General features: G+C 45.8%; 1 protein-coding gene across 2 annotated transcripts in view; it reads left to right on the top strand.

Moving 5' to 3' along the window:
• The window catches only part of LOC147722731 (uncharacterized), a 488,139-nt gene that overhangs the window by 268,140 nt on the left and 204,508 nt on the right, over window positions 1-15,491 (top strand). For both annotated transcript variants that reach the window (XM_086965201.1, XM_086965202.1), the window contains exon 15: window positions 12,440-12,575. In XM_086965201.1, coding sequence (XP_086821327.1) covers window positions 12,440-12,575 — 136 coding nt within the window. The remainder of the gene's footprint in view (window positions 1-12,439; window positions 12,576-15,491) is intronic.

The raw sequence follows: 15,491 nt of genomic DNA on the forward strand, positions 1-15,491 counted from the left end.
GGTAGACGAAACAATGAGACCCATCCTGGACCGAAGGTTCTAAAACAAATTTATAAGAACGCAAAAATTCAAAAGGACCTCCCTACAAGAGGTGCTTCCTCAATTGCAAAGAGGAGACTTCATGGTCACCATAGACCTAAAGGATGCCTACCTACACATACCAATGAACAGAAGTCACAAACATCTGCTCAGATTCGCCTTAGGGGACTGTCTAAAGTCGGCGCCAAGGGTCTTCACAAAGTGCCTAGCAACAGTCGCAGCACACCTAAGAAGGGAGGGAATACACGTATACCCTTACCTGGACGACTGGCTAATAAAAGCAGGGTCATACCAGATATGCAAGGAGCATGCAGAGAGGGTGACCAGAACACTGATGGACCTGGGATTCTCCATACACTGGGGGTGATCCTCAAAGGAACCAGAACAAATAATCTTCCTGGGAGCTCAGATCGACACTGTACAGAGCAAGTTGTTCCCAAGCGAGAAGGTCAGTTGCACTGGTGAAGGAGACGAAGCTCTACCAGAGGGGGAAAGCTCGGACAGTGAGAACAGCGAGCAAGATCATGGGCATGATGGCATCATGCATACACCTAGTGCCAAATGTGCGGCTGCACATGAGACCTTTACATGAGTGGTTACAAGAGCAATGGTCACAAGCAACTGGTTGTTGGGAGGATCTAGTCAGTGGTTGTAACGCACGCTGTGCAGAAAGAAATGGCATGGTGGAACATGGAGAACTTGACAAGGGGAAAGCCTCTAACACCGCCAACGGTGACCATCACCACAGATGCATCCCAGAAGGGATGGGAAGCTCACATGAAGAAACTCAGTGAGGGGTCTGTGGACACCAGCAGATGCTGTCAAACACATCAATTACCTGGAGTTGAAGACAGTTTTCCTCGCTATATAATCCTTCCAGACAAACCTGTACAACCATTGAGTGTCGATCCAGACGGACAACACGACAGCGATGTTCTACATCAACAAGCAGGGTGGAACACAATCTGCCACGCTTTCGAAGCTGGCGCAGGAGATATGGGCTTGGGCCATCCCTCTCAACATAGACCTGCTAGCCATACATCTGACAGGGAAGGACAACGTAGCAGCAGATTGGCTCAGCAGACAGACATCAGCAACCCTCGAATGGGAGCTCAATGCACAGGAGACAAGAAGGATGTTCGACAGGTGGGGGACACAGTCGGTGGACCTATTTGCAACACGCCAAAATGCAAAATGCCGAAACTTCGCATCCAGGCTGCCCGGGGAGGGGTCCCTGGAAAATGCCCTATGGATAGAATGGTTGAGGACATTTTGCTACGCTTTTCCCCCGATACCGCTGATGCACAAAGTCCTCAGCAAGTGCAGAGCGAGCAACATGACAGATACTGGTCTCACCACAGTGGGCCAGGCAGACATAGTATTCGCAGATCATGGAGATGGCACAGAGCGCACCCCACAGATTCGGAAGGAGAATAGACCTGCTCTCCATGCAAAACGGGCAGGTGTTACACCCAGAGCCAGAGAGCCTAAGCCTGGTAATGTGGCTCCTGAGGACATAGAATCAACACATATTCAATAACCAACGCTCATCTTCCACACAGCCGCCACAAACATGAGAAATCGCTACAAAGTCTATGCACAGCATAGTGAATCCAGAAAGATTCACGCTGCAAAACGAATAGTTTCTTACCTGTCGGTGTAGTTTTGCAGCTTGAAGATCTTTCTGGATTCACTAGCGAACCCACCCACCTCTGCCAGAAAGATGAGGCTGGAGAGGAAGGGGATTGAAAACATGGACAATTACTTAAACAAACCTTGATGGTGAAAGCGGTGAATGACTTACTAGAACATTGCCATTACTTCGGTAACAGAACAAACACGAGAAAAAAGAATCTGAAGATGGCGCCCAAGAGTGGGTGCTTCCGCAGGAAGCGTGCTGACGTCACCGGAAATACACCAAAAGGTGGGACGTCGACGCCCACCTAGGCTACGAAAAAAAAAAGACTATGATTACGGACCCAACCACAAGACCGCAGAATAATGCACAGCATAGTGAATCCAGAAAGATCTTCAAGCTGCAAAACTACACTGACAGGTAAACTATTCATTTTATTTTAGAACAAATAAGGTATCAAAATATACTTTCTCAGTATGAGTTACTTTAATTAAATACTTTGCAAATTGGCAATAGACTTTTGGAATGCAATAGTTAGTTTGATGCAATAGGCAACACCATTTCAAATCCAATAACACACTGAGCTCAATGGGAACTTCTAAAAAAGAAGGCAATCGATTACTTCTAGGATTACTTTTCTAACTGCAGACTGGATCCTAGATTCAGTCCTGAGACGGGTACTGTAAACAGTTGAGCAAAATCGGTTTAGTCACAGTAGTGATTTTTAAGTAATATTTTGGTATTTTAAAAGTTGACACTTGGAAGAAATTTCACAGAAAAATAGTCAATGATTTCCTATGGAAGAAATTCACCTTAGCAGGTAAGTGGGGTTATGGTTACTCTTCCTAACTCGGGGATGGATCCTAGATCCAGCGCTGGTACACCACCTGTAAGCAGTTGAAGGATTGCGTTTTTGTTATACAGGCGATTTTTACTAATATTTGTACTTTTGAAAATCGACACTTTGAAACTTTTTCAACAAAAAACAGGTAATGTTAGCCTATGGAAGGAAATTCAGATTGCAGGTAAAGTATGTTTGCGTTACTTTTGTAATCTAGTGCTGGGTCGCTATGTCCAGCACTGGGACATCTATCTTAAACAGGTAAGTAATTACGTTTTTGTAGTTTGTACGATTTTTAAGGAATATTTGTACTTTGCAAAATCGACACTGAAGAAATTTCACAGAAAAACAGTCCATGGTTTCCTATGGAAGAAAATTGAGTTAGCGGTAAGTACTGTTGTAATTACTTTTCAGGGTCAGTGCTGGGCTCCAAGATCCAGCACTGGGGTCTCTCCTGATAGCAGGTGAGTAAATCGGTTTTCGTTGTTCGGCTGATTTTAGACTAATATTTTAAAGTTTAAAAACTCCACATTTTCAAGTGAAACCAGTCCATTTAACCCTATGGAAGAAAAGTGAGTTACCGGCTTTTGGGTAAGTACTCGACTGGCAGAGTTAAGGTACTGGGCATAGTGAGTGGTCTCCCAAGGTCAGGTAAGTACAGTTGTTACACCCTCAGCGACAGTGGGGCAGCCGGTTCCAGATGTAGTTAGACCCAATGTTATCCTGTGGAAGGCAGGGGGCCCTTGGTCGGTGGCTGCTGGCTAGCAGGCCACATGGCTGTGGGAGCTGGGCTTCTGGTCACTTAATCAGGGCAAGTGGGGAAGTTCGATAGGATCGAGGTTGCACTCCTAGGGGCACTCAGGCGGCTGGGTGCAGGGTGCTTTTGAGCCGTCGGGCACTCAATGGTTCGAGGCATGTGGGCTGCTGAATTGATATCTGTGCATAGATCGCCGCCTAGTGTTGGGTCCGGATGATTGCACATTGTTGTCCTGGAAGAGTCTTCGAAGTATCACGAGATAGGTGGCTCCTCCCCTGGACTACAGTGCGCATGGGCATCCTCTCCATCCTCAGATTGTTTTTTTCCGCCATTGCGTTCGGATGTTACTATCTTAGCTCAAGTTAGAAAAACTTTCTACAAAGCCAAAAGGCTTTCGATATCGTCGGTATCGTTTTGTTCGGTATCGGTGCCTTTGCTTCTAGAGGACATCGAGGACTCAACAGGTTTTTTTCTTTCCACACTCTACCCGATCTTAGATCTGAAATGGGAAGAAGTTCATTCAAGCGGTGTCCCCTTTGCAATGGAAAATACCCGCACATCGATGTCCACCCGGTGTGCAACAAGTGCCTGTCCCCAGACCATAACAAAGCCAACTGTATGGCCTGTGCCCGGTTCAGGTCGAAGAGGTTGTTGATCTGGAGGATCAGGTACACTGCTCCGATCCATGACTCAGAGTATGACGCCGAAGACGAAGAGGTACAAGACGAAGACGAAAACGTCGTCGATGAGGTAGGAGAAGACGTGGAGGCCCTTGGGGCCGTAGAAGATAGCTCGGGCGAAGAGCTAGGCCAACCCGGCTACACGGGGCCGAACATAACACACTCAATAAGGCTCCGGTCGAGGGATCGCCACTAGGCCTTACCCAAGATCCACGATCTCGTTCTACAGCCCCGCATAAAGGCCCGGCTTTGAACATTTCTAAAGAGCCTGCGGTTTCTACACCGCCATCGGTCGAGACAAAGAAATCGAAACCGATAGCATCCTTGCAGAAACCGAAAGTGCTTGTGCCTCTCGTCGGCTCCAAGGCCTTAAGCCCCTCGGAGCCGAAGAAAAAGAAAATGGCCGTTGATGCCGGGAAACTCAAGAATGTCGTCGAGTCAATGGTTGGGGCACCGAAGACCAAGGTCAAGGCCGTCGACCCATCGAAGCAGACACCGAAGGGTGTCTATTCGCACAAACGGCTCGAACCGAAAGACTGGATCGATCCTCGGTCGAAGTCTACGGACAAGTCAAAGACTGGCTCCAAGGACCCTGTCGAGTCGACGAGACCCAGTCCGTTCATAGCCAAAGAAGTGTCGGAGTCGCTCCAATGCATCAAGGATAAGGCTACATTGGTCGGACCGAAGAAGGCCCCGACGCCGAAGCTGGTCGGACAAGTTCAGACCGCGTCGACACCTATCAAATTCGGGTTACCACCCTCGGTGCATCCGAAGATGTTCGAGCCGAAACAATCCATCGGCGCCACTAAACGTGTGTCGACGGAAATGGAGGCTGCGGAAGAGCCTGAAGACAGAGCCGAGACAATTCATCGACTCGGAAACTGGGAGACTGTCTATATACAAAAGAAAGTTAATGCCAGAGACTCCCATGGAATCATATAGGATTCCCTTGAAGAAAAAGACTTTCTACAACTTCTCCAGCTCTTGTGGAACCCCTCCATCACTATGGACAGGAACCTCAATTTTTCCCCAACATAATCCGATGTGGAGACGGGGGATAATGACAATGAGGATGACCTCTATCATGTGGACACTGATCCTGATGATCAAGACCAACAATGGACGGATCCTGCTGACTCAAGGGATCCGCAAACTGGCCCGGACACTCATATGTGCAGTGTAAAAACGTCTCCTACTGAGGACACAACTGCTTTTAACGCCCTTATTGAGAGGGCAGCCAGTAATCATGACGTCTAGCTACATGCTGACCCTGTGGACGAAGACTTTCTGGTCGACACTTTTTCAACTTCAGAAAGGGCAGTCAAAACCCTACCCATGCTCAAAGGGGTCCTCAAGCATGCTGCTGACATTTTTAGAGATACCACTAGGGCCAGGGTGTTAAACCCAAGGATTGAGAAGAAATATAGGCCGGCCCCTGTGGACCCTCCTTGTATAAGGGGACAGTTGCCATTGGATTCATTGGTTGTTTCTAATGCACGTAAGAGAGCAAACTCCCAGACTACAAGTGATGCTCCTCCTCCTGACAAAGAGTCAAAGGTTATGGAAACTTCAGGAAAAAGAGTAGCTGCGCAGGCGGCTAACATCTGGCGCATTGCCAATACTCGGGCACTCTTGGCCAGATATGACAGGGCACATTATGATACCCTTGAGACACTATTGCAACACCTACCTGATCAGTACAAGGAGGGGGCAGAGCTACTCATCCAGGAGGAGAAACTCCTAACCAATGCTTCTATTAAGTGCGCTCCAGACGCAGCTGACACTGCAGCCAGGGCCATCAACACTAGTGTTATGCTAAGACGACACGCCTGGTTGGGGGCTCTGCAGTCACAGCAGTTTCGGGATGGCTCCTTTCGTCGCTCCAGTACTAGAGGCCCCTCAAGAGGCCAGTCAACGCAACAGACACAATACAATAAGGGAGGTACACAATCCACCTACAATAAGAACCGGGGTGGATATCGGGGAAACAACATCAAGGGCAGAGGCAGAGGAAAACAGTTCCAGATCCTCTGCCAATACCAAACAGTGACGCCCTGTCACTGCCCCCCGACCATATAACACCTGTCGGGGGGGAGACTACAACAGTTCCTCCCGGTCTGGAAGTCCATCACCACAGACAGGTGGGTGAGACATTGTACAGTACGGGTATTGTCTGGAAGTAACGTCCACTCCACCAAACATCCCACCAAGACACCGTTCTATGTCCGCAGAGCACTTACAGTTATTGCAGTAGGAGGTCGTCAGCATGCTGCAAAAAGGGGCCATAGAGCTCGTGCCTGTAGAAGACCACGGGTCAGGGGTGTACTCTACTTTCTAATACTCAAAAAGGACGTGTCTCTCAGACCTATACTGGACCTCAGCCTCTAAACGGATACATTCTGTCAGAGCATTTTCATATGCTCACCTTGCAACAGGTTCTGCCGTTACTCTGTCGTGTTCTAATCTAGGACCCCGATCAATACTGTGACCTTATGCCCCTATACGGCTATAATCCATTCATACCCCTATAATGGCATAAACGATCAGAGCCATATTTTCAGCCATATTTCTGAAACTCGCCTCTGCAGCTCATTACAGTAGATGGCACAGCAGAAGCCACTATCTTAGATTCCAAGATTACACTCAGAGTTCTTCAACAAGATTAAACCCAGCAACCTGGGAAAGCCCCGCTTGCTATGTTTTGATTAGTGATAGAAGTCTAATGAGCACTGAAAGGACGATCACTTCCTAGTGACATCTTTATTGACGTCTTATGTCCAAAAACTTACGTCAAACAAGGCACCTTTCAGGTATAAATATTACCAACGTTGCCTAAAGCAAGCGCGACGACGATAACAATGGTGTGGTGAATACAGGAGCAGAACAGCTGTCCCTTGCTGAGCCCAGCAGATGCAAGCAGCCCACGGACGCTGCCCCTCCTCCTCCTTCGCGCGCTGAGAGAGACGCTGTCTTTTCTCTTGCCGAGAAAATCCAGCTTCGGCGTTTCCAGCCTACTCTTGCGAGTGACTGGGATATCGAGTCCTGAAAGGAGATACAAGACCTCCAACATTGTATTCCAGAGGTATGGTGTTGACTAAACCCTTAGAGAATTCTTGAAGCAAACCTTGGCAAAACCAACTTGACTAAACTGCTACTTACTCCCTTCCAAGTATTAGGCGTAGGTCAGGTACACTGGGGTAGGCGTAGTTAGAAGCACCAGTTGAGTATGTTCGCCTAATGTGTATATATGAATGTATATATTTTATTCATTTTAACCATTGTATGGCTAAGAAACCATATCAATGCTTTTACAGTATTATTTCGCAATCCTCCTTTTACTGTACGCACCTTTTATAATAACGTCTTGCAATTGTGGCAATTCATTTCTCTTGCATGGGAAGAAAGACTGTTCAATAAATAATACCTTTTATTGAAAACGCCCGTCTCTCTATTCTCTGCATCTTGGTGAAAGTAATCTGCACAACTGACTGAGTAAAATAACTGTCCATTGTTTCACACGACTCTAGAGATTGACTCTTATCCTAAGGAGCAAAGTTGTCATGTTTATGCGGTTGTTGGAAAACTGAATCCCTTCTTGTCTGTGCCAGGGAAGCTGATCACTTCCTATTCAGTCAAGAAAGTTTCCAGTGACCTCTGAGCTAGTTGGTACAAACCCAATTAAGTTTAGCATAGTCAGTAGAGACCTGGAAGACCGCACTTCTACGTCTATACTGCTGTTTATGTTATTCCAATGCGCAGGGCCTATAGGGAAAATAGGAACTACACTACATCTCAGTCATGGAGACTTCCTCGCAACGCTGGATCTAAAGGATGCATATTTCCATATACCCATACACCCATCACACAGACAGTATCTCAGGTTCACTATTCAACATCAACATCAACATTATCAGTTCAAAGTCCTCCCTTTCGGAGTAACGACAGCACCCAGGGTGTTCACAAAGTGCCTGGCAACAGTAGCAGCACACCTCAGGAGACAGCACATACATGTCTACCCTTATCTGGACGACTGGCTTATTCAAGCAAAGTCGGCCCAGCAGTGTGCCAGCCACATGTCCCACACCATTCATCTTCTTCACAGTCTGGGATTCTCACTGAATTATCCGAAGTCACACCTTCAGCCCGCCCACGTGCGACAGTACCTGGGTGCGACATAGACACTCTGGCAGCTAAAGCACAGCCAAATTCAGTGAGAATAAACAGCATGTAATTGCTGATACAGAAATTCAGACCTCAACGCTCGCTTCCAGCGAAGGTGTTCATGCAGTTGATGGGCATGATGGCCTCCTGCATCTTCATAGTCCCGCACGCGAGACTACATATGCGTCTGCTTCAGGAGTGCTTAGCACGTCAGTGGAATCAGGCTCAAGGACAGTTAAAAGACCTAGTGTTGGTGAGCGGTCGGGGGATTCAACTCTCTGCATTGGTGGAACCCACGAAACCTTTGCAAGGGCCGACCGTTCCAAGAGCCTGTTCCACAAATTGTACTGATGGCGGACGCGTCTCTCCAGGATTGGGGAGCTCATGTACTCCACTACACGGTGCAGGGACTATGGACAGCACAGCAAAAGAAGATGCACATCAACCTTATGGAACTGATGGCTATCTTCATGGCGATGAAAGCTTTCAAGGTACACCTGTGCAACAAGGTCGTGTTGATCCGGACGGACAACATGACTGCCATGTACTACATACAGAAGCAGGGAGGAACGCACTCTCCTCAGCTGTCTCATCTGGCTCAGAGCATGTGGAAGTGGGCCATTCAGAGGAACATCTTCCTCATGGCAGAACACCTCCCGGGCAAAGACAACTAGATGGCGGATCTGCTCAGCAGACACAGCCACCAGATGCACGAGTGGGAGATACATCCATCAGTACTCCAACCGTTCTTCCAGCAGTGGGGTCTTCCAGAGATAGACCTGTTTGCCACAAGGGAAAACGCAAAATGCCAAAGCTTCGCAAGCACGTTCCCACACCCACAGTCTCAGGGCAATGCGATATGGATGAACTAGTCAGGCAAATTTGCGTACGCTTTTCCCCCAGCACCTTTGATACCGCTGGTGGCATGCAAACTACGGCAACACTCGATGACCCTCATCCTGGCTGCTCCAATGTGGGCATGCCAACCATGGTACACCACGTTTCTAGAACTATCCGTGGTACCGCATCAAAGGCTACGCCTCACACCCAGGCTTTTGACTCAGAGCCATGGAGACATTCAGCATCCAGATCCGTAACAGCTCAACCTGGCGATCTGGCTCCTGAAGTCCTAGAATTTGGCCACCTCACCTTGCCGCCAGAATGTATGGATATCATCAAGGAGGCAAGACTGCCCACAACCAGAGCATGCTATGCGGCTAAATGGAAACGGTTTGTCATATATTGTACCAACAATGACATTAACCCTCTGGATGCATCTATTCAAAACATTATCTGTTATTTGTTGCATTTATACAGATGTAATCTAGCGTACAGTTCCATTTGTATACATTTATCCGCCATAGCAGCCTATCTTCAAAACAGGCAGCACCTCTCACTATTCAGAGCTTTTCTGGACGGACTTAAAAGAGTGATCCCTCCCAGACACCCACCGTCACCAGTCTGGAACCTGAATGTGGTCCTCACCAGATTGATGGGACCGCCTTTTGAACCTCTACACTCTTGTGAGATTCAATTTCTGACCTGGAAAGTTGCTTTCCTAGTGGCCATTACCTTGCTGAGGAGAGTTAGTTAACTCCAGGCACTAACTATTCAAGAGCCATTCATCCAGGTCCACGCAAATAGGGTGGTATTACGCACCAACCCTACATTTATGCCGAAGGTGATTTTGCAGTTCCACATGAACCAGACCATAGAACTGCCAGTTTTCTTTCCTAATCCGAAAAATGTTGCGGAGAGATCCCTACACACGTTAGATGTCAAAAGGCCTCTAATGTACTATATAGACAGAACAAAGGATTTCAGAAAAACAAAACTGCTTTTTGTTGCCTTTTCTCCACAACACAACGGCAACCCCATTTCCAAAGCAGGGATAGCCCGGTGGATCGTTAAATGTATGCAGATTTGCTATGCTAAGGCTAAACGCACACTAACCATTCCACCACGAGCACACTCCACACGTAATTTAGCAGCGTCCATGGCTTTCCTGGGGAATATTCCTTTAGAAGAGATATGTAAGGCAGCCACTTTGTCCACCACACATACATTAACGAAACACTACTGCGTAGATGTGCATTCTAAACAGCAGGCAGCTGTGGGACAGGCTGTTCTCAAAACTCTTTTTCAGACTGCTGCAGCTGGCACGGGCAGCCGCCGCTAATGCACAGATATGAATTCAGCAGCCCACATGCCTCGAACGGAATATGCTACTTACCAGTATGCATTTGTTCTTGGCATGTAGGGCTGCTGACATTAATATCGCCCACCCTCCTCCCCGGCGCCTGTAGCAGCTGTAGCATTCAGAATTACTATCTAGCATGGACATCACTCACTGTATTGCACTCCATCTCTGCCACAATGGCGAAAAACAATCTGAGGATGGAGAGGATGCCCATGCGCACTGTAGTCCAGGGGAGGAGCCACCTATCTCGTGATATTTTGAAGACTCTTCCAGGACAACAATGTGCAATCATCCGGACCCAACACTAGGCTGCGATCTATGCACAGATATGAATGTCAGCAGCCCTACATGCCAAGAACAGATGCATACTAGTAAGTAGCATATTCGTTATTCAATGAAGCTCTTGGAAAGTGGACAAAGGTTGCAGGGTCTGGGACCGAGATTCTTCAGGTGCGACCACCACTTCGAGAGTTAAGTTGGGAAGCTAGAGGAGGGGTGGACACCCAAGAGTTGGGCACAGGGGGCCGGGTGCAGGGGTGTCTTTTGGCGTCGGGAAATCTTACCCTCAGCCGGTCTCGGTAGGGGGTGGGGGTCCCTGGTTCTGAGGCTGCAGGCGTCGTCTGGTTCGTCGATGGGGCTTTTTGGGCACTGGACTTCGGGTCCCAGGCGCCTGGGGGGGTTTGGGGGGGGCAAAGACATACAATGTCACACTGTAATGAACATTCAGATCGTTGCACAACAGCACCCATCGTCCAGGTGCGACTATACAGTGTAATCCATAAATTTGAGATACACCTGTGCTTACAAAAACATCCAGAACCATGCACAAAAATACCTTAGATTAAGGTGAACTTTTAGCAAGAACTAAATTTCTGTTTTAACTTGGTCAAACCTCCAGATATTACTAGCTTCTTTCAATAATGGTTCACATTTGTGCGTCAAATTGGCTTTTAAGCACAGTGTGAGGAAATATGGAGTATTTCATGGTGTGGTTGTGAAACCTTACCATGTGATACAATTACAAATTCCTTTGGGGACCCTGGGCTCCGTCTATCAAATCCTAAGCTCAATCCTAGGTAGCTGTGGCACTGGGCAGCAGGGTTTACAAAGAGGAGCAAGTGTAAAGCATTTCATAACCACTAAAACAATAGAAGAAATCGACAACACAAGAAATTCGACACAAATTCATAAAAACAAGCAGTATTTTTATAATTTAGACACTAGAATGAAAAATGTCTACCGGAGGCTTCCGGAATATAGGTTTTACAAACAATAACAAATCAAAGCAATTTCACTTAACTGCGAACTTTAGTAAGTGTCAATGAAATTGTTAAGTAGTACTTGAGGCGACAAGCTCTGGGAGGGAGCAATTCAAAGGGACCCACAAGGTCCTCTAGAACAATTACATTCACAGAAGAAGCAATCTTTTGAGGTTCTAAGAACTTTATCCACATTGCTATGGATTCCTATCAAGTAGTCTTGATGCAAGGGATGAAGGATGCTGAAGATGCTCTAAGGATGTGGCGTGGTCGCCAGGAATCTTTCTGCAGGGATTCCTCGGTTCACAAAGATGGTGAGATGTCCTAGTTGCAGGGCAGGACACCAAAGCTTCAATCCTCGCTCGCTGGGAGGGTCAAAGGCCAAATCCTTCCTCGACTGATATCTTGGGCCCAGTTTAGCAGTTTTGCAAATTCTGCGCCATTGCTTTAATGATGGCCAAACGTAGAGTATCTTTGAGTTGGGGTAGTAGGAAGGCAGTAGGAAGGCTCCAAGGGTTAAGCACTGGATTTAAGATCTAGTGTACTGTAAAGACACCCTGAAAACATATGAAGAAGAATTACCTTCAGGTTCGAGACTTAGAGATTATTGGAAATTCTTAATAGTATACCTGAACACGCATAAAGTTGAATATCTGTATATATCAGTTGTGCTAATGTTAATTGTATATTAACCCCTTCCATGCTCATGGCGAGCTCAGCTCGTCATGCAGCACATTGCTCGTGTGCTTATGACGAGCTGAGCTTGTCATGAACAAGGGGATTCAAGGGGGTTCAGCATCCAGGGAGAATTGCTGTAGCATTGAAGGTGTTAAGAGGAAGGTTCATGTTCTGTATATACATTTTAGGAGGAAGCCAAGAACCGTGCAGAAGCTGAGAAACGTGCAGAAGCAGAGAAGCGAGTGGAAGCAGAGAAACGTGCCCAAGCTGAACGCGTGGCCAAGGCAAAGAGCTTGGCGGACTCCTTGACTCGAGGCAAAGCCGGTGTGTATTTTTTTTAAACTTGTTCATCCGTTACTCTCACTCCCAAGCAGCTGGTGTTGGTAGGAGGGCATGGTTTCACGGTGTGAAGCAGATACTTTCTTTGTTAGCCAGACTCTTAAAAGTGGCCAGGAAACTATCAGATTTTTTCTGTAGCTTTATTTAAACTTCCCTGAATTGGTAAATCGTTATCCAAACGTATTGCTTTTATTTCAAGGACAAACACACCCCTCCCCCATAACATGAGGCAGTTAATGCTTCCAACTGGGTTTGAACATGCTTAACTCCAATCTGATCATACTCTACAGCCAAACCTGTCGATTATGTAGAACTTTGTGTTTCTTTTGTTTAGCATGCATCTTCTGTGATTTAAGTGTTCTCTTGCCCATTGCAACATGTTACTCTTAATTCTTTTAACTGCTTACACTTTGCTCACCCATTAAGACCTTCGTCTACATTTTTTTGTTGTCAGTTTGATAATGATCTACAATGGGAAGCTCTTTTCTCTCACCATGTTTTAAAGCAATATGTACCTGTAATTTTTATACAGGTCAATATAGCAGGCATTACATAATGCTGACTTCATCTTCTCTTCTTTTCCTCAGTACTGAGTAGTGTTGAGAGTGCTGTACTTCTGATAATGGCAAGAATAGATCTTAAATCTCTTATCCTAACATAGCTTTTTGTTTTGCCACCGATTTTCATTCTCTTGAAGGATCCACCAGTGATTTTCTTTGCTTTTTTAGGGGGTATGTTTTGATGGGTGGCTCTTGAAGTACAGTAATGCAACAGGTGCTGACATTTGTATGATTTTTTTTTGTGTGAATTTGAATTTTCAAATTCATTTTTGAGCATGTGCTACTCTTTCTTAGTCCATACTTTTCTTAATTCACTTTTCCCTGTAACAGCCTTTTATAACATTTGATTGTTTTCTTTGTCACTTTGTCTGCTGGATTACAACCATTTTGGGTGCCAAGAAGTCTGACACTTAGTATTATCATAATTCAAGTTTTGCCAGCTCCTGACTTGATATTGTAAAGGGTCTGTTTGATGCAGATGGAATTTTCTTGACCCATGGATTATACCTACTCCCTTCTACATTGCATCTAGATTCCAGTGTTTTTAACTAGTGTTGGAAGTCAAAAGGAGGAAAAAATTAAATCTTGGAGGTGAAAAAATCAGATCCGAAAAAGATCATCTGAGAAGACAACATGCCATTTCAGGATCAGAGGAGCAGTTTCTAAAGAATGTAAAGAGGCAAGGAAGAAACAAAAAAAGGGCAGTAACCACCTGAAGCAAGCCGCTAGCAGGAACCAGCCTTGTTGTATCTCGCCAAGTGATTTTCGGGTCCCCTTAATATAGAAATGTAAGAAGCATGACCTGGAGGAAAGATAAGATTGTTTAGTAATTATCTTCTATGCTAAGGGAAAAATATTTACTAGCAAAGCAAAAAACGATGACGCCCCAACTGCCAAACAGGTACTGGATTTCGAGAGCTTAATATAACAAGGATCTGAACTTACCTGGGAGTACAGCCATTCCACCAATTATTGGTATTGCATAGGAAATGCCTCTTGTCAGAGAGCATCTGCAGCCTTTTTCATCTTCTGTGTGACAGATTAGAATGCTAAAGAACACTGTCAGCAAAAAGACTTGCACTCTGAATCCCACACAGTCTCTTCTCCCAGGAGAGAGCAGGAGACCCAAACAGCAGCTCAGAGGAATATTCCAGAGTACACACAGAAGAATGCCTGGAACGTTGATGAGCAAGGCATAAGAAGTGTAATTTGCTTCACCAGTCTCTGCATATAAAGCAACTGTTCTCCTTTATGGCCTGATCTTGAGGAGTTCCAGAGTAAAGCTGCTTCGGCATCAAAACTTGATCCTCTGAGTTTTAAAATCAACTAACTGCTCTCTGGTTCTCATTGTATGATTTCGAAAGAACATTAAAACTTTGCTCCAGTGAAGATTTATAATCACCTGCTCCTTCCTACATGGTCAGCTTACAATTTTAAAGGCATTGTCTCATGGATAAGGATTTCTTGGCATAATGTTTGTGCTTGACATCCGCGTTACATAATAATAATGCCGGTGTTACCGGTCTAGCTGGTGATTAGAAATTGGTCTTCCTGTTGATTGGCTTGTCAGTAAGCCACAATGCTGATCTCTTAAGCATTGACCTTCGACTATGTTGCCATGGCTATTCTTCACAAAGTCTGAGTATTGTCACTGATCGCTTGAAATGAAAAAGCAATCTGCCGAGTTATTGCTTGTACGATCTAAGTTTCTTCAAGCACAATTTTTTTTTGCTGTTCATCATAGTCTTATTTAGTCCCTGGGTTCAAGTGCGCTAAATGCAGCTTGAAGTAGTAGTCCCAGTGCCACATCCACTTAAAGTTCAACTCCCTTTAAGAAACCAGTATTGAATGTTAACCTTCTAATCCAAGGTCTGCTGTTTTTATTCACTCTTACTTTTTTGTGATATTGAAGAAGGATTTCTTGTGTGAACCGAGAGCTGTCTTGGTCTCAGCCTCTCCAAATGTAACCTAGTTGTACTTTAGGTTCACGTGGTATGAGAGTTGGAGCATCACCAGTCCATGGAGTGCATCTATAGGTGAGGAAAGAAGTTACTGATGTCTTTCTGATGTCTGCAGATTACACCCTGCTTTCCTCTTCTGTGAAGATTAACCACCTGCAAGGAAAGAAAGCTTCAATAGTTGAATTGGAATGCTGCAACCCTGAATGTTGGGATGGTATTGAGCCAACCTAAGAGGTTTTTCTGTTTTAATTGTATTGGAGGTCAAATGGAGTAGAATTCTTTGGGTAATGGTTAGGAATGCTTTGAAGTGTAATGAGGTTAAGAGATGAGGGCTAGGGTTGCCGAATTTGCTGCAGTCTTTGTAGGGATGTCTGAAACTC

Source organism: Lissotriton vulgaris, chromosome 4_1 (assembly GCF_964263255.1).
Source record: "Lissotriton vulgaris chromosome 4_1, aLisVul1.2, whole genome shotgun sequence".
NCBI lineage: Eukaryota > Metazoa > Chordata > Amphibia > Caudata > Salamandridae > Lissotriton > Lissotriton vulgaris.